The following is a 24,607-nucleotide window of genomic DNA, read 5'->3' as shown; positions in this document are numbered from 1 at the left end:
TTATGCAATATTTTTAACTCAGACTGCACTTAATTGCCCATGTTCCCTTCTAGCTACAGTAGCTGGTTGTGTAAACATGTAGTCCTGTTCTAATCAGGCTTTCTGAGTAGAGCTGCTTTTTTTTAAGGTTGAATCACTCTTTACTCCCTGTTTTTCTCACCGCTATCTAGCTCCGGGTGTAAGGCCGGACACAGCGAGGTGGAGAAGGACGAAGGCTCGTCTGGCAGCGAGCCAGCGGCTCCAGAATGCGACCGCTATGTTTACAAGAGCATCCTGGAGGGCGGTGATATTCCCCTGCAAGGTCTGCGGGCCCTCAACAAGCGCCATGCCAGCACCTCCTCTAAAGGTAGGGTTCCACCACTCAACACATGCTGCCAGTAAATCGGGGTGAACTGAACTGGCTTCACAGTGTGACTCTGAAAGTTTTTTTTCTTTTTTTTACCACTCAGACAGAACCGAATGACTTATGGGGATGATGAACCATAAAAGTGTCTGTCAGAGATACATGTGTTTCCTTTTAACTCTGAATGTCCTTGAGTGGCTCACGTATTCTTTTCACACCAGAGGCCAATCATCTTGCAGCATTTCTTTTTTTACTCAGATGTTTATTTGATTTATTATTGATATCATGGATCTTTCACCAAACTGTCCATATCCACTTGGAAATCCATTGAGAGTTCGGCTGTTGGAGGTTTTCTCACGAAATCAATGAATGAAGGCTATTAGGCTAACCTTGGGTTTTCCCCTCGTCTTCAGTTATTTGCCTCTGCAGGCCAGGCGGTCGTTGGAGAGGCTTAGGGGCAGGGCTCCGAAGTGTACTTAAGCCAGGGAGCAAAGGTCCAGACGCCTGGGACGGATGGGGAGGAAAGGGGGAGATAAACAGGACTCTGGTTTTCACGGCTGGGCCAGACAGGGGTGAGATAAACAAGAAGGACGTAGCAGGGTGGTCAGGAATGAGGAAGTCAGCTGTCAGAGGGAGTTCAGAGGGTGGAATTCCTGCGCACATGACCAGGGGAGAGAAATGCGATGGGGAGAGGAAAGGAGGGAAGGGGACGAGAAAGGAAGGGGCCCATCTAGGTGATGTTGCCCCAAGTCACCATCACGACAGTCCATTTGGAGTTTGTATCAGTTTTTTGCCAGATGCACAAATGTATTCTTTATATTCTTATTTGATGTGAGCCTTCTGCCCTTCTCAATTAATAAGAAATATTTGTTCTCAACAGAATGATTTTAGATGGCTAGTAGACCTACTGCATTGGGAAACAAAGTTACCAGATGACTTGACTGCAGTTCAAGTCCCTATCCTATAAAAGTCTTGCCTGAAGTCCCTTTTCCATAAAATTGTGGAAACTGCTGTAAAAGAGAATTCCGCCCAGAGTTATCTTGAGCAAACTTAGTTTACTGACTAGCACGCTTTCTCGTCATGGCTTGCCAGAGGAACGCCGCCTTGGCCACTCAGTTACAGTACAACAGAGCAAGACAAAGTGCAGACAAAGAGACAAAGAAGCAACTCATCGCGTGGTTCTGCTTCGTGCTCTTTCAAACAATAATGGAACACTTTGTTTGTCACCGAACTTTGCTTCCTGCAGGCTGTTCTGGTGGCTAAGATTGTAACGTCCCCTTATAATGTCATATTCATGTGAATAACAGTAGCATTCAACTTATTCAGTGCGTGGAGCTCAAACAGGACACCGAGGATATTGCAGGTCTGCCATGTATGACTGAGCCAAAATGACAGACTCATAAGAATAATGGCAGTTAGAATTTGGAATCCTTGTGGAGTTACTTTCACGACAGCTGGTGGCAGTTATGTGTCATCATTCCCTACTGCGATGTGTCATTCCTTACTGTGGTAGAACCAGCATATACAGTACTTGGCATTACTAGCACATCACTTACTTAGGTGAGAGTCAACCATAGCCTCCTCATCACAGCAGGTGTGTCTTGCTGAATATTATGCTGTAGTTAGTTGCTCACAGGGGTGTGAACGACCTTGTCGTTCTTTACCGTTTTATTTGAGACTGTGGCCTGTGATTCCTCAATGCTGAGGCTTATTTCGTAGGTATTGTTTGTGTTAAGTAGTGCGTAGATGGGCAAGTAGCTTATAGAGTCATCTGTATTTCTTATGAACACGTACAGTATGAACGGTTTACTGGGAAAAAAATTTTATACACGTTTTCAAAGCTAGCTAGCTCTCTGTTGTGACGTTCAAGAGGCAAATATTAGAAAATGAAGTCCAGTGTTTCACTCGAACAACAAGCTTACCAACATTACATCACAAAGCATTTCATGCATGACGTACTTCCCTGCTCTTTGCCCTTTCTGTTGTTTCGTTTATTTTATGTTTGCTGCTTACGATCACTACCAATTTAATTATGAACGATTGTGATTGAATAAGCATATCAGATCCAGTGAAAATACTACACGCTTAATCAAAATCAACATTTTCACTGCTCCAACTAAAAACAAAGCATTTTACTTTATTTTACAGGTATCATTACTTAATTGTATAACAGAGCCATTTGTGGCGTAACAGAGTCATTTGTACTATAGCAAAGTCATTTGTTACTTGACGTGAAATGAATCAAGTGTTTTTCTCCCTCCCATCAACTTCTGATGGAACCATTAGAAATGTGTTGACCCTGTATTTCTCTTCAGTGGGTGTGAATTTGTGACCATTGTAACCTAATGCGCTGTTTATTTCTGTTGTTCTGCATGCTTGCCAGTGGATTATCAAGGTGGGAATGGCTATATCATTTCCCCCTGCTCTTCTGTAAATAGTCGATCAGTTCTTGCCAGTAATGCCCTAGGTTACCAGTGTAAGAATAAGAAGCCCTTATCTGCCGCCAAAGGCTGCATACCCCAAATCCTCCCCTCTAAGTTCAAACCTAAGCTGATGGCCCCTGGTGGTGACAGCCAGGACAGGAGGACTGTGCCTGCCAAGCACCCAAAGGCACACAGCTGTGAGGATATATACACAGGGAGCACAGGAGCAGAGGCCCGGGAGAGCGGACTACACTCAAACACAGACTCAGACTCCAATGATCTCCCTCTTGACTCTGAGACTGGTTTTCAAAATGGCAACTCTGAGACTAGAAGGAGCACAGCCGAGTTCTCCACCCTATACCGGAACATGCACAGCATCCAGAGGCCTTCCTACTCGGTGGGCTCCAGCCCCCACGGGAGTGTCCGTAGCCTGACCTCCCTGTTTGAAAAGGTGGGGATCAATGAAACTGATGGGGAGGGGGACGAGGCAGGGGGGAACATTCCCCGTCGGGACGCTGTGTCGTCAAGGGTGTCGGCATTTGAACTGATCATCCAGCGCTCCAGCTCGACTCCCACACGCTCCTCCTCCATGCCAACACTACCCACTGGCCCCACCCACAACCACGGCGCCACCAACCTCTTCATGGTGTCTGCCGTCTCAGCTGAGTTGCTGCTGGTCACTGACCCTGGGCAGACAGAGGGCTGCCCTCTGGAGGACACGGAGGGCAAGGCAGCCCAAGACGAGGCCTCTCTATCAGGCAGCAAGATAGTGGAGGCGGTGGCATCCTCGGAGTACAGTGACACCCTGCGAGCCGAGTCTCTCTCTGGGACTGAGGTAGAGATAGAGCAGCACGGCTCCACAGAGAAAGTACCAAAAGAACACAACTACCATCTCCACAACCACCACCACCACCACCACCACCACCTTAAACCCAGCAGCAAGTGCAAAGGCTCCTGCCCAGCCTCTTATACCCGGTTCACCACCATCCGGCGGCATGAGAGGCAGCAGCAGGCCTCAGCCCAGCAGGACAAACTCTCCACTCAGGAGAAAATAAAGAACTCCTCCTCTCTCCCCGCGAACCTCTTGCTCATGGGCCCTGCACCATTCATGGTGAAGAGGTCTCTCCAGTCTCACCGGGCCAAAAATTATTTCTCAGCCACTAAGGTGATGGCAGGTCAAAGGTCACAGACCCATTCTAGTGAGCCCAGGCCCCTCATCCCACAGCGTCTCTCTTCCTTGGAGGTGCTGGAGAGGCTTGGCACTGGGGAGGGTGCGCCGACCGGCAGTGACAACAACCTGACTAATGGGGGAGGCATGGACGCCAATGGGAATCTTCTGCAGCCGCTGGCAGCTCATCGCAGAGGTGGCTATCTCCTCCCCATACTCCTCACCCTTCCTACACACCCGTGCCGATGGCCACTCATTTAGTTTATTCTCCAAACTTTTCTTCCTCACATTGTGTCTGTTTCTTTCACAACGTGATGCTACCACCTTCCATCTTTTTAGTCTCTGTGGTTCGTGACAAAGTGACAATGCAGCCTCTCCATTTCAGTTTTTGGTGTTTTGGTTTTGGTGGTTTTTCCATTTTCACTTTCTTGCCCGACGAAATTGTTTCCCCAACAACCCATCAGAAAACACTTGAGTATCTTTGCATGACACCTTCATTTTGATTAAAATATATTGAATTTCATGTAAAATGCCATGCAATGTTGGTGTGGGCTATTGTTATGGCATTGCGTACTGTATACACCCTCAAGCAATGTGTTACCGTGAATGTTTTTAAGGCTTTGTGGATTTGGATTTGGTCAGCTTTGAGGTAAACAAATGTGCATCCTCCATTCATCTGTCATCCTCCATTCTATCATTCTGACAGGACTGGTGTTTCAATTAGAGACTATGTGCTTCACACATAGCTGGAATTGGCATTTCCTGTGTTTTATTCTGTGCGATAAAACATGGATTTCTGTCACAGAGGTTGGGAGTCATAGGGGTTTACTATGGTGCTTGCTTGGAGGCACTGTGCAATGTCTACTGGTAAAGGCTGGGTGGGAAGCAAGATGAGTAACGCAGTACAGTTAGTGGTGACTGGGATGAGGCACTAAACATGTCCGTGTGGAATTTAGATGACTCATTGGTGATGGGTGATATGTGTTCACATTGTACAACAACCATATCATAGTCACATTATTGTATCTGAATTGTTTTGTTCAAGTATTTGTTGCCTCTATAGCTGTCAACCTCTCTCTCTCTCTCTCTCTCTGCCTTTTTTTCCCATCGACAACACCCTAAAGCTTAGTCATGGTGTGTTACTGTGTTTGTTGTTGTTTCGTGCATGTGGGAATATACACTGAGTGTACAAAACATGAAGAACACCTTCCTTATAGTGATTTGCACCCCCCCTCTCGATGACTAACAGCTCATATTTCTCTAGCTCATCAACAATAACACATTTGAGCCCTCCTGATCCATCATGGAAGTTATAAGATCCACTCTCTTGATCCATGAACTGCTCTGCTGCTGACCTCCCCCATATACTGTAGATAGACATTCATGTGCTTCAATAAAATACTTTGTATAGTAGTTCACAATCACAATGACACACCGCAGCTACTATATATACTGTACAAGAATACAGACTGAGTGTACAAAACATTCAGAACACCCACAGTTGTGTCAAGTTGGCTGGATGTCCTTTGGGTGGTGGACCATTCTTGATAAACACGGGAAACTGATAAACACGAGAATAAAAACGGCAGCATTGCAGTTCTTGACACAAACCGGTGTGCCTGGCACCTACCACCATACCCTGTTCAAAGGCACTTACATCTTGTCCATTCACCCTCTGAATGGCACGCGTACACAATCTATGTCTCAATTGTCTCAAGGCTTAAAAATCCTTCTTTAACCGGTCTCCTCCACTTCATCTACACGGATTGAAGTGGATTTAACACGTGACATCAATAAGGCTTTCCCCTCAATTCACCTGGTCAGTATGTGCCATGGAAAGAGCAGGTATTCGTAATGTTTTTGTACATTTAGTGTATGTTTTTCACTATTTTTTGGGGGGGGGTGTATTTTTCCTTTATCATACTGAAAATTACACCTTTTCTTTGGAGCATGACTAGTTCTATTTGGTACAATGTTACAAGTCCCCTTGCTTTGTCAAACTATGCTTTATACATCTATTGGAATTGTGGTATTGCAATGCGTTAGGGTTATTTAAAAACAAAATATATACACTGCAGTTCAAAAAGTTTGGGGCCACTTAGAAATGTCCTTGTTTTTTTGTCCATTAAAATAACATCTAAATTGATCATAAATACAGTGTAGATATTGTTAATGTTGTAAATGACTATTGTAGCTGGAAACGGCTGATTTTTAATGGACTATCTACATAGGCGTACAGAGGCCCATTATCAGCAACCATCACTCTTGTGTTCCAATGGTACGTTGTGTTAGCTAATCCAACTTCATAATTTTAAAAGGATAATTGATTATTAGAAAACCCTTTTGCAATTGTGTTAGCACAGCTGAAAACGGTTGTTCTGATGAAAGAAAACTGTCCTCCTTTAGACCAGTTGAGTATCTGGAGCATCAGCATTTGTGGGTTCAATTACAGGCTCAAAATGGCCAGAAACAAAGTACTTTCTTCTGAAACTTGTCAGCCTATTCTTGTTCTGAGAAATGAAGGCTATTCCATGAGAGAAATTGCCAAGAAACTGAAGATCTCGTACACGCTTTGTACTACTCCCTTCACAGAACAGCACAAACTGGCTCTAACCAGAATAGAAAGAGGAGTGGGAGGCCCCTATGCACAACTGAGCAAGAGGACAAGTACATTAGAGTGTCTAGTTTGAGAAACAGACACCTCACAAGTCCTCAACTGGCAGCTTCATTAAATAGTACTTGCAAAACACCAGTCTCAACGTCAACAGTGAAGGGGTGACTCTGGGATCCTGGACCTCTAGGCAGAGTTGCAAAGAAAAGCCATATCTTAGACTGGCCAATAAAAATAAAAGATTAAGATGGGCAAAAGAACACAGACACTGGACAGAGGAACTCTGCCTAGAAGGCCAGCATCCCGGAGTCGCCTCTTCACTGTTCATTTCTCAGAACAAGAATAAACTGGCGAGATTCAGAAGAAAGTACTTTGTTTTTGAACATTTTGAGCCTGTAATCAAACCCACAAATGCTCATGCTCCAGATACTCAACAAGTCTAAAGAAGGCCAGTTTTATTGCTTCTTTAATCAGAACATGCGTTTTCAGCTGTGCTAACATAATTGCAAAAGGGTTTTCTAATGATCAATTAGCCTTTTAAAATGGTAAACTTGGATTAGCTAACACAACGTACCATTGGAACACAGGAGTGATGGTTGCTGATAATGGGCCTCTGTACGCCTATGTAGATATTCCATTAAAAATCAGCCGTTTCCAGCAACGATAGTCATTTACAACATTAACCGTTTCTACACTGTATTTATGATCATCTTGATGTTATTTCTTTCAAAAACAAGGACATTTCAAAGTGACCCCAAACTTTTGAACAGGAGTGTATATTACAGATATTGAGAGCAGCATTATTGATGAATTTTGTTTTGTGAAAATCTTCAATCACTTGTAAGATTTTCAGGACATAATGAATTTATTTTTTGTACTAGATTCAGACTCGTCCCAGGCTTTGACCCAAGGAGACCTTGGTGACGGCCAGGACGAGGTGGTTAGGAGACGCCATGGAGACAAAGAGGTAACATTTCTTTATAGTTTTTAATAATTTCTGAAATGTTTAGTTTCTAGTCATCTCAACAAAACCTGATAGGGCTTCACTCTCTTTTTGAACAAGAAATAGAACTCAAAACGTTTCAGTGTAAACTAAAACGGTGAAATATTGTAACAATTTTAAAATCTTGAAAATGTCTGTGGTCCTCACAACTATTCATGTGGCATACAAGAACAAGTGAAATACAAAAAATGTACTCGCAGATTATGCTGTGTTTCTCTGACAGAAAATCCTGGAAGAGCAGCGGCGGCTGAAGAGGGAGCAGGAGGAGGCTGACACAGCATCGAGGCGACACACAGGAATCGTTCCCACCCACCACCAGTTCATCACTAATGAACGCTTCGGAGACCTGCTCAACATCAACATCAACGACACAGACAAGAGGAAATCCGGATCAGAGGTACAGTACAGTACCATCCCTCTCATTGTGCTTCATGACAGCTATTTTGGTGGTGTGTGTGCGTTAGTGGTGCGTCAGCTGTTTGTTCACACGCACCCGCCCGCAAATGCCAGTAACCCATCGGCAACCTTCCGACTACTGTATGTACTGTATATAAAAAAAAATATATATTTATTTTTTTCTTCATAAAGGTAGTGTACTGGGCCTTTATTAGTCCTGTATTAGCGGGCCAATATACCCCCGCCCCCCCCCTCCCCCAACATAGGGGAGCACAACATAGGTAAGCAGATCATAGGCTAGCATTACTTGCTTGCGCAACATAGTTTTGACCCCTCCCCCGTTATGTTTCTGTGACATATATTATCATCATGATAACCCTGCTGTTCACTGTGTATTCCCTGGCACACATTTAAAAGGGAAAGGGGGATACCTAGTCAGTTGTACAACTGAATGCCTTCAACTGAGATGTGTCTTCCGCATTTAACACAACCCCTCTGAATCAGAGATCAGAGGTCTAAATCAACATCTATTTCTTTGCCAAGGGGAACAGTGGGTTAACTGCCTTGCTCATGGACAGAACGGCCAATTTTTACCTTGTCAGCACGGGGATTCGATCCAGCAACCTTTCAGTTACTGGACCAACTCTCTAAAAACCAACACTCTAAGCACTAGGCACTACGTTTTAATCAGTCAGCTTCCTCTGTTGGCAGTGCTCTATCCGTTTGACTGTAGCCCACAGTAGCCCAGTATTTTCCACCGGACAGAAACACAGTCACAAGAGCTGTTTCACTCAGATCATTGCTAGAATATTCTCAGTGGATCAGGGTCACTGAAAGGGCACAAGTAACAACCAGATGAGCTCAGAGATTAAATTAAGCCACTCAAAAACATTTATGCATTTTCACTAATTACCATTGTACGTAAACCAGTACAAATTAGTACTCTGGATTATATTTGTTTATGTTTTTATTCAGTTTTGGAAGCATATAATAACAAAGTTAGTGTTAATTTCCAGTGCGTTATAAGCGGTGGAGAAGAAAACAAATGTATATTGCAACTGGCATGTACAAGTGATATGTGTTTTTTTATGAATCAACAATGTCTTACTACAGGGCAGTGGTGGGAAAAGTACCCAGTTGTCATACTTGAGTAAAAGTAAAGATACCTTCATAGAAAATGACTCAAGTAAATGTTAAAGTCACCCACTAAAATACTACTGGAGTAAAAGTCTAAAAGTATTTGGTTTGATGATTTTATTAAGGATCAAAAGTAAATCATGTGTGTTTAGTGAGCCCACCCGATCAGAGGCAGTATGGATGACCAGAGATTTTCTCTTGATAAATATGTGATTTGGACCATTTTCTGTCCTGCTAAACACTCAAACTGTAATGAGTACTTTTGGGTGTCCGGGAAAATGTATGGAGTAAAAAGTAAATGATTTTCAATAGCAATGTAGTAAAGTACAAGTTGTCAAAAATATAAATAGTAAAGTGAAGTACAGACACCCCAAAAAACGACTTAAGTAGTACTTTAAAGTATTTTTACTTAAGTACTTACACCACTGTAACAGGGTATGAAGATGAGGGTATAATAGGACTGTGAACATAAACCAGAAGATAGTCTTGTGTGAATCTTGCAAGCTAACATGCAAGACCAGCCTGAACTGAATAACCATCGTTCCGTACATGTCACAGGGCATTGGAGTCCAGTCTCCTTTATCCATGCTTATTTTCTAACAGTCCTTGCTTTGTTTGTTTACAGAGAACTCCAGCCCTGGCTCGGTTTGACTTCAGAGCAGAGACTCTAAAGTGGGTCAAATTCATTTGCACACATACCATAAGTGATTTCAAGAGCATGCACAAAATACATTTAAGCTGCAGTGAAATATAAACACTGGTGTGTTGTAATCATCACGTGACTGTAACATGTAGGCCTATGTAACATTTGTGTGACTGATGGTGGTTTAGATGAATCTCCACTCTCACATAGCAATTTACACGTGGGGAGACGTCATTCTAAGTCTTTGAGTGAAATATTTAAAGTGGGTGATATTTCTGCCGTACTTTGTCATATTGCTCAGATGCCTTTGACATTTTGCTCATATTGCATTTAGAAATTAATGCATATTGTTGAATCCAATAGCTAACCTATGTTTGTTGTTGCCCTTTTTTTCAGGGAGTTACCATTTCAAAAGGGAGACATTGTGTACATCATTCGACAGGTGGATAATAATTGGTTCGAAGGGGAGCATCACGGCAGAGTCGGCATCTTCCCACGGAGTTATGTTGAGGTACAACCCCTTCCTGTATTTTGACTCAAAATGAACTCTGACCTTTTCTTACTAGATGGAACTCACTATAGTACGGTACAGACTGATGTGCCAAACAGATTAGTCAGTGCAGGGTTATTATGATACCAGTCAGTTCATCAGGTTTATGACACCAGTCAGTTCAGAAGTTTAAGTAAGAGTCCCAGTAATGATATTCACCGGAGTCATGTTCAGTAAGAAGAAACTGTTCTGAAACAGAGTGAAACAGGGAGGTGCTACCAGAACATGTCCATTAAAAAAACAGATATTTGTTTCCTGTCACAAAGCGTTTTTACCACAGTGTGCCCTCCCGAATGTGACACTGGTACCTTGCATTGACTTTAACTGATACCCTCCTAAACTTGACACTTGTTTCTGGCATTGAAGTTGACCGATGCATTTTGGGCTTTGTGTGTATGTTTGCTCCAGCTCCTTCCCCCCACGGAGAAGGCCCAGCCAAAGAAGAGTGCCCCAGTGCAGGTGCTGGAGTATGGAGAGGCCATAGCCCGTTTCAACTTCACAGGGGACACGGTGGTGGAGATGTCATTTAGAAAGGTAAAAAGAAGAACGGGTTTTTTTAAAAGGTATTGAGTTTAGGAGCGGCTGAAACATTTGTTCCTCTTTTTGCGTAATGCAAAATGGAAATCGCAAAGTGTTACAACATAATAACATCATAGTGTTATGATACAGGAAATACAGTATGTTTAACATAAATGTTGTGCATGCTGGTGTTTAGTTTGTGCTTGATGTGATGTTATTCAATGCTATGCATCGAAATGTGCGATCATATGAGCTAATGGGATACCAATGTGTCTACAGGGAGAGAGGATCATCCTAATTCGCAGGGTCGATGAGAACTGGTACGAGGGCAAGGTCTCCGGTTCCAATCGCCAGGGTATCTTCCCCGTCACCTACATAGAGGTGCACAAACGACCCAGAGTCAGGAATGGATTGGATTATCCAGACCCACCCATTGGCCAATCACCTCACCGCAGCCTCAATGCTTCCCCTCAGGTAATGGCACACGCTCTTGTAGAGCTCAGTCTGTCCAGGAATACAACAATCCCAAACGCTCCAAGTTTGTCTCTTTTTTACATTTTGTTTACTTTGGAGCTGTAATATTATTTTTCTTTATTATTTGTGTTCATTTTTTTCTCATGTCTAATGTTTCATCTTTCCTTTCCATTTCTGTCCCTCGTCCTCCCCTCTCTCTCTCTCTCTCTCTCTGGATGGTCATTTTGGTCTATAAGCTGAACCGTGTGCGTAGCAACCGGCTCATCTCGTCCCCCCTGCCCCTCCCCCGCTCCCCCGCCGCTCTGTGTCCCCCGAGGTCCACGCCATCTCCTCTGAGTGGATCTCCCTGACCATAGGGGTGCCGGCCCCCTGCTGCCCCAACCCCTCCTCTACCCCCACTCCCCTCTGTGTCTTATCGCTGGGGCGAGTACCTGCCCCCTTCCATGTCCACCAGCCCCGTGCCCCCATCTGCGGCAGCCCTTACTGCATCTCCCCAATGGCCTCCCCTTCCGCCTCCCCCTGCCCCCACCCTACCCACCCCGCCCTGGCTCAGCCACCCCTTACCTCACCTTCACCCCTCCCCAGGGGGAGGACTTCCTGCTCTCCCCTCCCTCTCCTCGTCTGTCCCGCAGTCTGAGCCCCTGTGGGGGGGTGGGCTTGGAGAGCTGGCTGACAGGGGCCAGTCCCTTGCGCATCCTGGAGAGGGATTTGATGGAGGGGGAGGGGGCAGAGGGAGACAGGGGCACTGGACGCGAAGCCCTGGGCTGCTGGCGAAATAGCCCTGCAGAGGTATCTGGCCTACTGCATGGTGTGCAGTGTTGCATCTCAGGCTCACTGTGGCTGGAACTGGAGATCTCACCTCCATGAGCCACGATAAGAGGATGTTTCCATTGATGATGCCTCTAGATAGATAATTGTGCAATAGATAGTGAATGATGACTAACTGTAATGTTGAACTAAAGTTGACCCTCCTCCAATGCAATCAGCAGAGCTTACACGACTCCTGTGTCATATTTTGGTCTGCATGTGTTTCTGTGTGTGCCCTACTCACATGCACATGGTTGAGTGGTAAATTATCTCCTCAGGTGTTTGGAATGAAAACCATATGCATGATTTGTATTTTTGAAATGTGTTGAATGATTCAGAGAGTTGTTGCAGAATCTTGACCCCCACCACTATAGCATCATCTCACTGGGAACAGACATCAATTCAACCTCTATTCCACGTTCATTGACATGATGTGGAAACAACATTGATTCAACCAGTGTGTACCCAGTACCCAATGACCAAAAGTATGTGGACACCTGCTCGTTGAACATCTCATTCCAAAATTTTAGGGATTTTAGGGAAATTAATATGGAGTTGGTCCCCCCTTTGCTGCTATAACAGCCTCCACTCTTCTGGGAAGGCTTTCCACTAGATGTTGGAACATTGCTGCGGGGACTTGCTTCCATTCAGCCACAAGTGCATTAGTGAGGTCAGGCAATAACGATGGGTGTTTAGGCCTGGCTCGCAGTCGGCGTTCCAATTCATCCCAAAGTTGTTCAATGGAGTTGAGGTCAGGGCTCTGTACAGGCCAGTCAAGTTCTTCCACACCGATCTCGACAAACCATTTCTGTATGGATCTCGCTTTGTGCACGGGGCATTGTCATATTGAAACAGGAAAGGGCCTTCCCCAAACTCCAGGCATCCGCCAAACCCATATTCGTCCCTCGGACTGCCAGATGGTGAAGCGTGGTTCATTAATCCAGAGAATGAGTTTCCACTGCTCCAGAGTCCAATGGACGGCGAGCTTTACACCACTCCAGCCGATAGTTGGCATTGCGCATGGTGACCTTAGGCTTATATGCGGCTGCTCAGCCATGGAAACCCATTTTATGAAGCTCCTGATGAACAGTTATTGTGCCCTACGTTGCTTCCAGAGGCAGTTTGGAACTCGGTAGTGAGTGTTGCAACCGAGCACAGTACATTTTTATGCGCTTCAGCACTCGGCAGCCCCGATCTGTGAGTTTGTGTGGCCTACCACTTTGCGCCTGAGCCATTGTTGCTCCTAGAAATTTGATGAACTGACTTGTTGGAAAGGTGGCATCCTATGACGGTGCCACGTTGAAAGTCACTGAGCTCTTCAGTAGGGTAATTCTACTGCAAATATTTGTCTATGGAGATTGCATGGCTGTGTGCTCGATATTATACACCTGTCAACAGCGGGTGTGGCTGGAATAGCTGAATCCACTAATTTGAAGAGGTGTCCACATACTTTTGTATGTATAGTGTACGTCTCACCAAGAGTGTGAATTGACTTCCACTGCAATTCTGTTTACAGCACACACGGTTGAAAATTAATTGCGTCCTGTAGACATGAACTCCTATTTGCAATCCATGCATGAGTCTAATGTGTGTATTGTTCCTCTTACAGCTGGTGAAGAATGAGAGTGACTACCATGGTAGAACCTCCAGGAGCCCTGTCATGTTGTTTGACATCCACGACAACAACATGAATGCTAACTCATTTGCGGTAAGGTGCTGGTTTGCATGTCGTGGGCTGACGATACAATTAGAAAACGTGTATGTTTGATATTTCTGGAGTAGAAATATGCGGTGGGGGTTCGTTTTCTCGATGATCTACGGTGGTCGTTTCCTTTAACTCATCAATGTCAAGATATTCATTTAACTTAACGTCATCACTTAACAAATAATTTATACTAAACCGCGTCACTCAGCTCCCGACTTTTATTTTGATTTTGTTCAAAAACGAGTCAATAAGATTAATATGACAGCATTCTTGCATGACCTTGCTGCCATCTTTTCCTCTCCATTGGTTGTGCATGTCTTCTTTTGAGTGGTATCAGACGTTCACTAATATTTCATTGTGACTGTGTACATTCTACCTGCCACTCACTCTAGTGTCTTGCTCTTCCATGCGTACCCCTTTGCCGGACTCCAACACGATCTCTCCTGGTGTTTCACGGCTTTCCTGATTTTTCCTGGTTTCTAACGGACCCTTCTCTTTCTGCCTTGCTACTCACCGGAACTCCTACCTTTCTTCTTCCTGTACGTCCTCTAAACTCCCTGCCCTGCCCCTCTCCCCAACTCCATAATCTCTCCTCCTCTTCTGGGCTGACTGGGAATTCTGTGGAAATTCTCCCTCTGACCTGACCACTGTCACTAGGAAGCGGTTTGTAATGAGATCATGAATATAGCTGAGACCTCAGTGAGGTACTGCAGCACCCTCTCCCCCCACCCCCATGACTCTGTCCTTCACAGACTCCTGCCCCCCCTTCACTCCAGTAAACAATCTCTCATCATTTCCCAGCAACCCCAGTCCCACAGCCCGGAGCCGAGTCGTCTCAGCTGTGGAATGTGAGTATGGCCGCCTGAAGTCTGTCCCTACGTCTAGTCTTAGCTCTGGGTACACTGGTTACTGTTATACTGTTATACTCTGACTAAAGGATTCAAAGCCCCAGTTCAAGAGTCATGTTCATTAGGGCACGCAACGGGAAAAGTTTTTGAAAGCTTTGCAACGGAAAAACAAAAATGAGCATTTTGGGGGGGGGGGGATAAATCCCAGTAATCCCTCTGTTTCAGTTGGTTTCAATCCGTTTGGTGCCTAATGAAATTGACCAGGACCTGGTCTGGTAAATACATTTCTTATATCGTTTTTGATAGTATGTCTCTCAAGCCCTTTTATGGTTGTATTTCTGACTTTATGTAGTGTTACCCTACAGTTTCCAGGCTTTGTACTGTTACATGCCACAGAATGAGGATGAGCTGGAGCTGCAGGAGGGAGATCTTGTCAGCGTAATGGAGAAGTGTGACGATGGCTGGTTTGTTGGTATGTGCCTGGGGCCTCAGGATAGATTGCCCGAAGATATAGTCATAATCACTGTGTCACAGAGTGTCACATACATCCATATAAGGTTACAGCAGAGTCACAGCAGAGGGTTAATCTTCCACGTTGGTCATTTCTCAGAAATTCTCACATGGATGTTCAAGCACATAGAGTTCAATAGAGTGCCCAACTTACATTTGTTCTGCCTGAGTAGGCACATTTGAGTGCAAAGACTAATAAATATGGTTGTTGTTTTTTCATTCTCAGGTACCTCAAAGAGGACCAAACAGTTTGGCACGTTTCCAGGAAACTACGTGAAAGAGGTCAACTTGTAACCTGTCAACAGACATTTATAGTGTGAGGAGAACCCAGCTCTAACCAGTGGTTACCATTCAAGTATTTGGGAAGGCATTACTATTGCGCTTGATTGTTTCAATTAGGATAGTCATTCAGCCAGGTGAATATGTTTGTCTGGTGTAAGTGATCAGTTTGGTGTGAGGTATGTTAATGTACATGAGGCGAAGACAGGAGGAAGCTTTGCTGTTGACTCACTGCCCAAACGTCAGTGTGGTGTATACGTACTCCAACCATATCCTACACAGTACATGGGCTGAATTTATAATATCCAATTCTGACAATAGAACATTTAGTTTTAAAAAATCCTCCCAAAATGTCAGCACATACAGACTACGTTATAAAATGAGTTTACAAAACATTATGAACACCAGATTTTTCCATGGCATAGACTGACCAGGTGAATCCAGGTGAAAGCTATGATCCCTTATTGATGTCACTTGTTAAATCCACTTCACATCAGTGTAGATGAAGGGGAGGAGACAGGTTAAAGAAGCATTTTTAATCCTTGAGACAATTGAGACATGGATTGTGTATGTGTGCCATTCAGAGGGTGAATGGGCAAGACAAAAGCTTTAAGTGCCTTTGAACAGGGTATGGTAGTAGGTGCCAGGCGGACCGGTTTGTGTCAAGAACTGCAACGCTGCTGGGATTCTTAATGCTCAATCTGTTTCCCGTGTGTTTCACGAATGGTCTACCACCTAAAGGACATCCAGCCAACTTAACACAACTGTGGGAGGCATTGGAGTCAATATGGGTCAGCATCCCTGTGGAACGCTTTCAACATGTTCCAACTCAATATTAGGAAGGTGTTCTTACTGTTTTGTACACTCAGTCTGTATTCTTGTACAGTATATATAGTAGCTGCGGTGTGTCATTGTGATTGTTAACTACGATACAAAGTATTTTTGAAGCGCATGAATGTCTATCTACAGTATATGGGGGGTCAGCAGCAGAGCAGTTCATGGATCAAGAGAGTGGATCTTATAACTACCATGATGGTATACGAGGGCTCAAATGTGTTGTTGATGAGCTAGAGAAATAGGAGCTGTTATTCATCAGCTATCTTTCAGGACCTTTTTTGGCGAAAGCATTTTTCATTGACTTTGAATGCGGATACATACATCTGAAGGTCGACATGACATGCTAAGTCGTCTAGAAGACGTGTTTTTCCTAGGAAAACCCAGTAACTAGTATTGTTAGAGATACCATGGAGGTATCAGGCTGTATGTGATGGCACATACTTGGACAGGGTCCAACAAACCATATTCCTTGATTTGAATTTTGAAAACCCATTGACCTGACAGTGAACTTCTAAAAAAATATTTTTTATTTATTATAGAATCGTGGAATGGCTTGGTTTCATTAGCTCAGAATTCACTGAAAACTATAAAGCCATGTTTGTGACAATGTAGTCAATGTAGGCTTGTAGTCTTCATAAAATAGCAGGGCGTACTTACCTCAGTGTAGTCCAAAAGCTTCCAATGCCGTTTTAGTATTGCCTCTGTTTTCTAACCAAGGTGTGTCCTATAATTCGAGCATGTTCGTGTGCATGATAGAAATCTGGAAATGCTCAAACACGTTAGCTAATATTAGCTCAGCTTTCTGTCAGCTGAAGTGATTAACACAATCAGGAAGACTGGTTGTGCTATGTACATACCTGATTAAGACAGATCGTGCATGTGTATGAAGGTGTGTACGTGCAAGCAAGCTTTTATGCCTATGTGTCACACCTATGTGTCACACATCTCTTATCAAAAAATGATTTTCTGTCATCTTGTACAGCATATCTGTCCCGTAAAATTAGAAGTAACATTAGCTGTCTGATCTTTGGTGATTCCTGTGAGGTAGCTTGGTGGCAGCTATACTGGCTCCAGTGAAACCACAGGACAGGCGTGGTGTGCCACTCTTTTTAAAGCACTTAACTTCCGCCCCGAGGTCATTTTTGAGCTTTCTCCTCACACTAATTGTATACTAATTCATTTGAAGTTTAAAAAGGCCTTTCGTGAACTAACACTCGCACTTTACTTTTTTTCCCCCCTTACTAGCGCTGACTTTGCTGATAGCTACTTTATTGAGGGAAAATATACTTACTATGACTGTGATGTGTGGTTGACCCACCTAGCTATCTTAAGATGAATGCACTAACTGTAAGTCGCTCTGGATAAGAGTGTCTGCTAAATGATTAAAATGTAAATGTAACTCTTTGTTTGAGTAACGATTGATTTTAATTTGTGAGCATTTTATTTTTTACATTTGACAAATTATATATCCCAATATTGTTGGATACAGGGGCCTTTTATACACAGTAGACTATGTGTAGCCTCAGTGTAGCATCTGAGAGTGCTAAGCTATTTAAGAGCATTAAACTACATCAATGCCATTATTATTTTGAGGCCAGCAGGTACAACCAGAAAAACATTACTCATTATCTTTGAGCTGGATTGCTCCCTCAGTGAAGATTGCTTTGAATTCAGATATCAGATATATAGCGCATTGAAACAGTCTTCCTGTGAGGACAGAGGTCCTCAATCTGAGAGCTACATCAGATCACCATGCCGGTAACAGCCACCATACGTCAGAATATATCCTGAAAACGTAGCAGATTGAAATAAGAATGTATTGTGTTGTGGCAGCTCTACTTTCTTCTCTCTTACTTTGTGCGTATCAAATTATTCCTCCTTATGCCTCACTGCTATGCGTTCTTCGAAGGAATCCTCAATGTCATGAGTGACAGTAGTCTGGGTTCACGAGGCCAATAGAATTGAAATGTGTTTCTAAGACAAAAAGAAGTATATCTGTCATAAGACTATCAACATCTAACTAGTATTATTACCTTTATAGTGATACTTCATCTACTTAATGACTTATGTTAAATATCGTTTAAAGCTATTAATGCCATGTTCACATTGTCAGTTTGAAGTGACTAAAATCCTATTTATTTGCATATCCGATTCAAATCTTTTCTTTGTCCTGCAGTCTGAACAGCCAAAAACCATATGGAATCTTGATATTTCTAGCCACCTTTTGAAGGTGGTTTGAAGTCAGATACATATCTGATTCCTGGCCATGTAACTTGTGTCTTAATGGTCGAATCTGATTTATTTGCCCCCAAGTGGTTTTTAGACTGTTATGTGGCATATCTTGTTGCTTGCTAGCTACTTTGTTGACCGTTTGACAAGAACATGTGGTAACTAACTAGTTAACTTGTTAATTGTTTACAAACAAATGAGTGAATGTTCTAGAAAGCTTAAACAGCTACCTAGCTAGGTAGTTGGCTGCTGTGGCGAGCCCCCCAAAAAATAATTTGTTTTGAAAGTTGCATCATCTTATCCTTTGAGGCTTTAAACGTGTTCTTACACTGTAACTTTTAAGCATTCAAAGTAACTGGGAAACGTCCATGTCAGGAATTGTTATCAACTTAGCTTGCTACATAGCTTCTGAGTGATAGGAAGCACGAGCACCACCACCAATCAGCCTACACCACTGAGCACACACCATCATTACTATGACAACTAGCGTAGCCATGTCAGCAAATGACTGCCATCTGAACACACACACACACATCCGATCCGAACTGATTTGAGCATTGAGGCTTTAGTGGCTGCCACCTATCATGTTTACCTTGTGAGATATTTAAGTACAGTTCTGCCTGTTTACTCATCTGTCAGTTGTACTTGAAAAGGAATAGAAGCTTCACTCTGTCAAGCTGTTACAGTGTTTGTCATTGACATGAGACAATTACAACACCCGAACATTCAACATCATTGTTCTTCCCTAGCTTGTTAACTGCCAATTGCCAACATTGATGAGAATATAGTCTTGTGTGACAGTTGTTTTAACGAAACCAGTTACATTGTTACATTACAGAATAAGGTCCAGGGACAATCGAGTACGGAGAGGTCTGTTCCATGTCACACTGACTGTACGATAGACTTTGGCAACAAGCAATCACTCTTCTTGTGGTATCATATCATAGCCTCACAAGTCTGTGTAAAATGTTGATGGGATAATGTGCTCCGCGAAACATCGCAGGATGTATGAATGTATGATTGTGGAGTACTGTATAACACTAACAAGGATCAATGCTGTCAGCTTGAATGAACATGTAAAACACTAAACAGCCTGGCACAATAAGAATTGTAAATATGTATAATAAAGAAGTATGGAATGCAAGCGATGGGAAAAGTCACATGAAGCTCTCTGTTGTTCCCGAGGGATTTTTGGGGGGGGGGGGCAAAGCACAGAGTGAAGAGTTATTGAGCACAGACCGTTTTGATGCATATGATGCAACGTTGCGCTGCCATTTTATGAGGATCGTAAGGCCCTTATGTCAGATGCAAATTGTGCCTCATTTTCATTACCTTTTATTGATTATCACAGAAATGTATCCATATGTCATATTTAAGGATATTACTATTGTTTTCCCCGTTGTTTTTTTTTAGTATTTGTGATGGGAGAAGACATGTACTAAAGAACATGATAGCTACTGGATTAAGTGTGACACAACGCTTCAAATAAATGATTAATCATCATAACTATGTGTTCATTAGTTTTCCCGAGACGCTCAACCTGCAACAGGTTTTGTTTGTTTGCTTATTTTTTTTGCGGTGCTGTTACCATGTCAATATTAAAATGAAGACAACACTATTTGTTGCTGTGATATTATTATTGATATTTCGGTATTATGCAATATTTAATAAACTATATAAAGCATCCTGAAGTACCATGTGTCTTAATGTCCTGTAGAAGTTCTAACTTTGAAACAACTGAAATGTTAAACTGTTTTACAGCCATTTGTACACATTGTTTGACTTAGCTTATTCTGATTATTTTTTTCACAAACACATGCACACCACAGACTCACAGAACAGGTAAACTCCAAAAAAGACATGCTGTGACCTAAGATGTCCTCAGTAACACGGATCATGTAATGAATTATGGAGGCGACAGCACAGTCAGTAATGAACAGATGTTTGTTTAAATGATCATGGAAAAGTAAACAGTTTTGGCTACAGGGAGGCCGACACCACCAACGACATCCCAATTTAACCCCTGAGTGAAAGTGATCAATGCAGTCAAAAAAAGTTTTGTATTGCTACGAAGAAGGTAGCTAGCAAATTGTTCAAGCGGAAATCAGCAGTTGAAACAACAATAAAGCGTACTCCACACCCCTCTTTCGGTATAAAGCTGAGGGATGAGGCTGGAGAAACGTAACCACTCTCAAATTCAGAGACAGAGCTAACGATGCAAGGATTGACAATCCATGATATCACAATTATAGTTTCAACTGTGTTTTGAGGCTATCTAGTATTTGTTTACAAACATTGGCATAAAATAATCTTATATTTTTGGGTTCTGATGGGGTACGCCAGCTAAACTATAAATGAATTAGAATCAATGGGTACATATCATTAATTTTATATCATAAAATTACATATCCAAAAATGAATGTAGCAACTGCAGATTGCCCCTTTAATGCTATTTTGTCTTTTTTTGCATTTGTAACTTATTTTTAAAACTTATTTTGTACATAATGTTGCTGCTACTGACTCTTATGACCGAAAATAACTTCTGGGCATCAGAAAAGTGACTACTCACCACGAACTGGAAGAATCTTTTTCCTTTAACGAGTCCGACGAGAATGATATAATGCTTTCCCGGGAACAGGCCCACATCCCCGCCATTTGCGTGAAGAAAAGACAGAGATAAAGGGGGCTGAGGACAGCTGCCTTCTGAGAATTCATAAGCGAGCGAGTAAACTCCCACTGCCATCCGTTCTATTGGCCAACGTGCAATCATTGGAAAATAAAATCGACGGCCTACAATCAAGATTATCCTACCAACGGGACATTAAAAACTGTAATATCTTATGTTCCACCGAGTCGTGGCTGAACGACGACACGGATAATATAAAACTGCCGTGATTTTCCATGCAGCGGCAGAACAGAGAAGCTACATCTGGTAAGACGAGGGGTTGGGGTGAGTGTCTATTTGTCAATAACAGCTGGTGCGCGATGTCTAATATTAAAGAAGTCTCAAGGTATTTCTCACCTGAGGTAGAGTACCTTATAATAAGCTGTAGACAACACTATCTACCAAGACAGTTCTCATCAATATTATTCGTAGCCGTCTATTTACCACCACAAACCGATGCTGATACTAAGACTGCACTCAATCAACTCTATAAGGACATAAGCAAACAAAAAATTGCTCATCCAGAAGTGGCACACCTAGTTGCCGGGGACTTTAACGCAGGCAAATTTAAATCCGTTTTACCTCATTTCTACCAGAAAGTCACATGTGCAACCAGAGGAAAAACTCTAGACCACCTTTCCTCCACACACAGAGATGCATACAAAGCTCTCCCTGCCCTCCATCTGGCAAGTCTGACCATAATTCTAACCTCCTGATTCCTGTTCACAAGCAAAAACTAAAGCAGGAAGTACCAGTGACTCGCTTAATTCAGAAGTGGTCAGATGACGCAGATGTTAAGCTACATGACTGTTTGCTAGCACAGAGTGGAATATGTTCCGGGATTCATCCAATGGCATTGATGAGTATACCACCTCAGTCATTGGCTTCATCAATAAGTGTATTGACGATGTCGTCTCCACAGTGACTGTACGTACATATCCAAACCAGAAGCTATGGATTACAGGCAACATCCACATTGAGCTAAAGGCTAGAGCTGCCGCTTTCAAGGAGTGGGAGACTAATTCGGACGTTCATAAGAAATCCCGCTATGCACTCAGACAAACCATCAAACAAGCAAAGCTTCAGTACAGCATTAAGATTGAACCCTACTACACCGGCTCTGATGCTCATCAATTTGGCAGGGCTTGAAAATTACAGACAACAAAGGGAAACCCAGACGCGAGCTGCCCAGTGACGCGAGACTACCAGACGAGCTAAATGCCTTTTATGTTCATTTCGAGGGAGGCAACACTGAAGCATGCACGAGAGCACAGCTGTTCTGGGTGACTGTGTGATAATGCTCTCTGTAGCTGATGTGAGCAAGACCTTTAAACAGATCAACATTCACAAAGCCATGGGCCAGATGGTTTACCAGGACGTGTACTCAAAGCATGCTGCGTGGATCAACTGTCAAGTGTCTTCACTGACATTTTCAACCTCTCCCTGACTGAGTCTGTAACACCTACAGGTTTCAAGCAGACCACCATTGTCCCTGTGCCCAAGGAAGCAAAGGTAACTTACCTAAATGATTACCACCCCGTAGCACTCACGTCGGTAGCCATGAAATGCTTTAAAAGGCTGGTCATGGCTCACATCAACAGCATCCTTCCATATACCCTGGACCCACTCCAATTCGCATACCGCCCCAACAGATACACAGATGACGCAATCTCAATCGCACTCCACACTGCCCTTTCCCACCTAGATGAAAGGAACATCTATGTGAGAATGCTGTTCATTGACTACAGTTCAGTGTTCAACACTATAGTGCCCACAGAGCTCATCACTAAGCTAAGGACCCTGGGACTAAACACCTCCCTCTGCAACTGGATCCTGGACTTCCTGATGGGCCGACCCCAGGTGGTAAGGGTAGGCAACAACATGTCCATGTCTGCCACGCTGATCCTCAACACTGGGACCCCTCAGAGGTGTGTACTTAGTCCCCTTCTGTACTCCCTGTTCACCCACGACTGCTTAGCCAAACACAACTCCAACACCATCATTAAGTTTGCTTACAACGCAACAGTGGTAGGCCTGATCACGGAAAACAATGAGACAATATATAGGGAGGTCAGAGACCTGGCAGTGTGCTGCCAGGACAACAACCTCTCCCTCAATGTGAGCAAGACAAAGGAGCTGATCGTGGACTACAGGAAAAGGCAGGCCGAACAGGCCCCCATTAACATCGACAGGGCTGTAGTGAAGCGGATCGAGAGTTTCAAGTTCCTTGGTGTCCACATCACCAACGAACTATCATGGTCCAAACACACCAAGACAGTCGTAAAAGGGCACGACAATACCTTTTCCCCCTCAAGAGACTGAAAAGATTTAGCATGGGTCTCCAGATGCTCAAAAGGTTCTTCAGCTGCACCATCGAAAGCATCCTGACAGGTTGCATCACCGCCTGGTATGGCAACTGCTCGGCATCTGACTGTAAGGCGCTACAGAGGGTAGTGTGTATGGCCCAGTACATCACTGTGGCCAAGCTTCCTGCCATTCGGGACCTATATAATAGGTAGTGTCAGAGGAAAGCCCAAAAACTTGTCAGATACTCCAGTCACCCAAGTTATAGACTGTTTTCTCTGCTACCACACGGCAAGCGGTACCGGAGTGCAAAGTCTAAAACCAAAATATCCCTCTAGTGGTGTGGGGGCTGTGCTTTGACAAAGTTGGTGGGGTTATATCCTGCCTGTTTGGCCCTGTCCGGGGGTATCGTCAGACAGGGCCACAGTGTCTCTTGACCCCTCCTGTCTCAACCTCCAGTATTTATGCTGCAATAGTTTATGTGTTGCGGGCTGGGGTCAGTCTGTTATATCTGAAGTACTTCTCCTGTCTTACCCGGTGTCCTGTTTGAATTTAAGTATGCTCTAACTCCTAACCCTAATCCGTTGCCTAGCTAATGTTAGCCAGCTAGCTAATTTAGCGTTAGCCACCTAGCTAACGTAAGCAACAACAAATTGGAAATTGGAACATTTCATCCATTTAGCAAATTCGTAACATATTGTATGTTTTTCAAATTTGTAACATATGTAACATCATACGAATTGTAATCACAAATTAATAATACCATACAAAAAGTAATATATTATAAGGAGTGTATCGGATTTTCATACAGAATAATACGAAATTCTCTGACACCAGGTTGGCTGTGAAGGCCCTAAATTAATTTGCTTGTCTCCTATCTAACTCCTACAATAGAATTGTTGTCACATTGTTATTATTTACCATTCGTTTTGCAATGCATATGAAAAAGTAGAGAATGTAGGCCTACACACACAATGGGTCGTTTCAGTTTTTGTCGGCTGTAGCCTACTTAGTGGAGCAAATGGCAGGAATTCAAGTTTAGGGAGCGGCACATTCCACATCCTGGGAAATGGGTCTTCCATAAATGGTAAGCTTGCATATAATATGGTGACGTAACGGTACATCCTTGAACTAACATAGGAAATCGATCTTATCA

General features: G+C 43.3%; 1 protein-coding gene across 8 annotated transcripts in view; it reads left to right on the top strand.

Moving 5' to 3' along the window:
- Positions 1 to 15,899, top strand: part of LOC112252807 (sorbin and SH3 domain-containing protein 1) — a 79,173-nt gene extending 63,274 nt beyond the window's left edge. For 6 of the 8 annotated variants that reach the window (XM_024424430.2, XM_024424427.2, XM_024424432.2 and 3 more), the window contains 11 exons: positions 171 to 346; positions 7,427 to 7,512; positions 7,772 to 7,945; positions 9,707 to 9,753; positions 10,121 to 10,235; positions 10,683 to 10,808; positions 11,073 to 11,267; positions 13,684 to 13,782; positions 14,581 to 14,627; positions 14,993 to 15,099; positions 15,364 to 15,899. In XM_024424430.2, coding sequence (XP_024280198.1) covers positions 171 to 346; positions 7,427 to 7,512; positions 7,772 to 7,945; positions 9,707 to 9,753; positions 10,121 to 10,235; positions 10,683 to 10,808; positions 11,073 to 11,267; positions 13,684 to 13,782; positions 14,581 to 14,627; positions 14,993 to 15,099; positions 15,364 to 15,431 — 1,240 coding nt within the window. In that variant the 3' untranslated portion in view covers positions 15,432 to 15,899. Of the gene's footprint in view, positions 1 to 170; positions 347 to 7,426; positions 7,513 to 7,771; positions 7,946 to 9,706; positions 9,754 to 10,120; positions 10,236 to 10,682; positions 10,809 to 11,072; positions 11,268 to 11,503; positions 11,749 to 13,683; positions 13,783 to 14,580; positions 14,628 to 14,979; positions 15,100 to 15,363 lie in introns of those variants that run through there. The other 2 variants (XR_002953892.2, XM_042323474.1) reach the window with 2 other exon arrangements.
- Positions 15,900 to 24,607: the final 8,708 nt, after the last annotated feature.

The sequence above is a fragment of the Oncorhynchus tshawytscha genome, linkage group LG06, assembly GCF_018296145.1.
Source record: "Oncorhynchus tshawytscha isolate Ot180627B linkage group LG06, Otsh_v2.0, whole genome shotgun sequence".
In the NCBI taxonomy this organism is placed as follows: Eukaryota; Metazoa; Chordata; class Actinopteri; order Salmoniformes; family Salmonidae; genus Oncorhynchus; species Oncorhynchus tshawytscha.
This window is presented reverse-complemented; position numbering and strand designations above follow the sequence as displayed.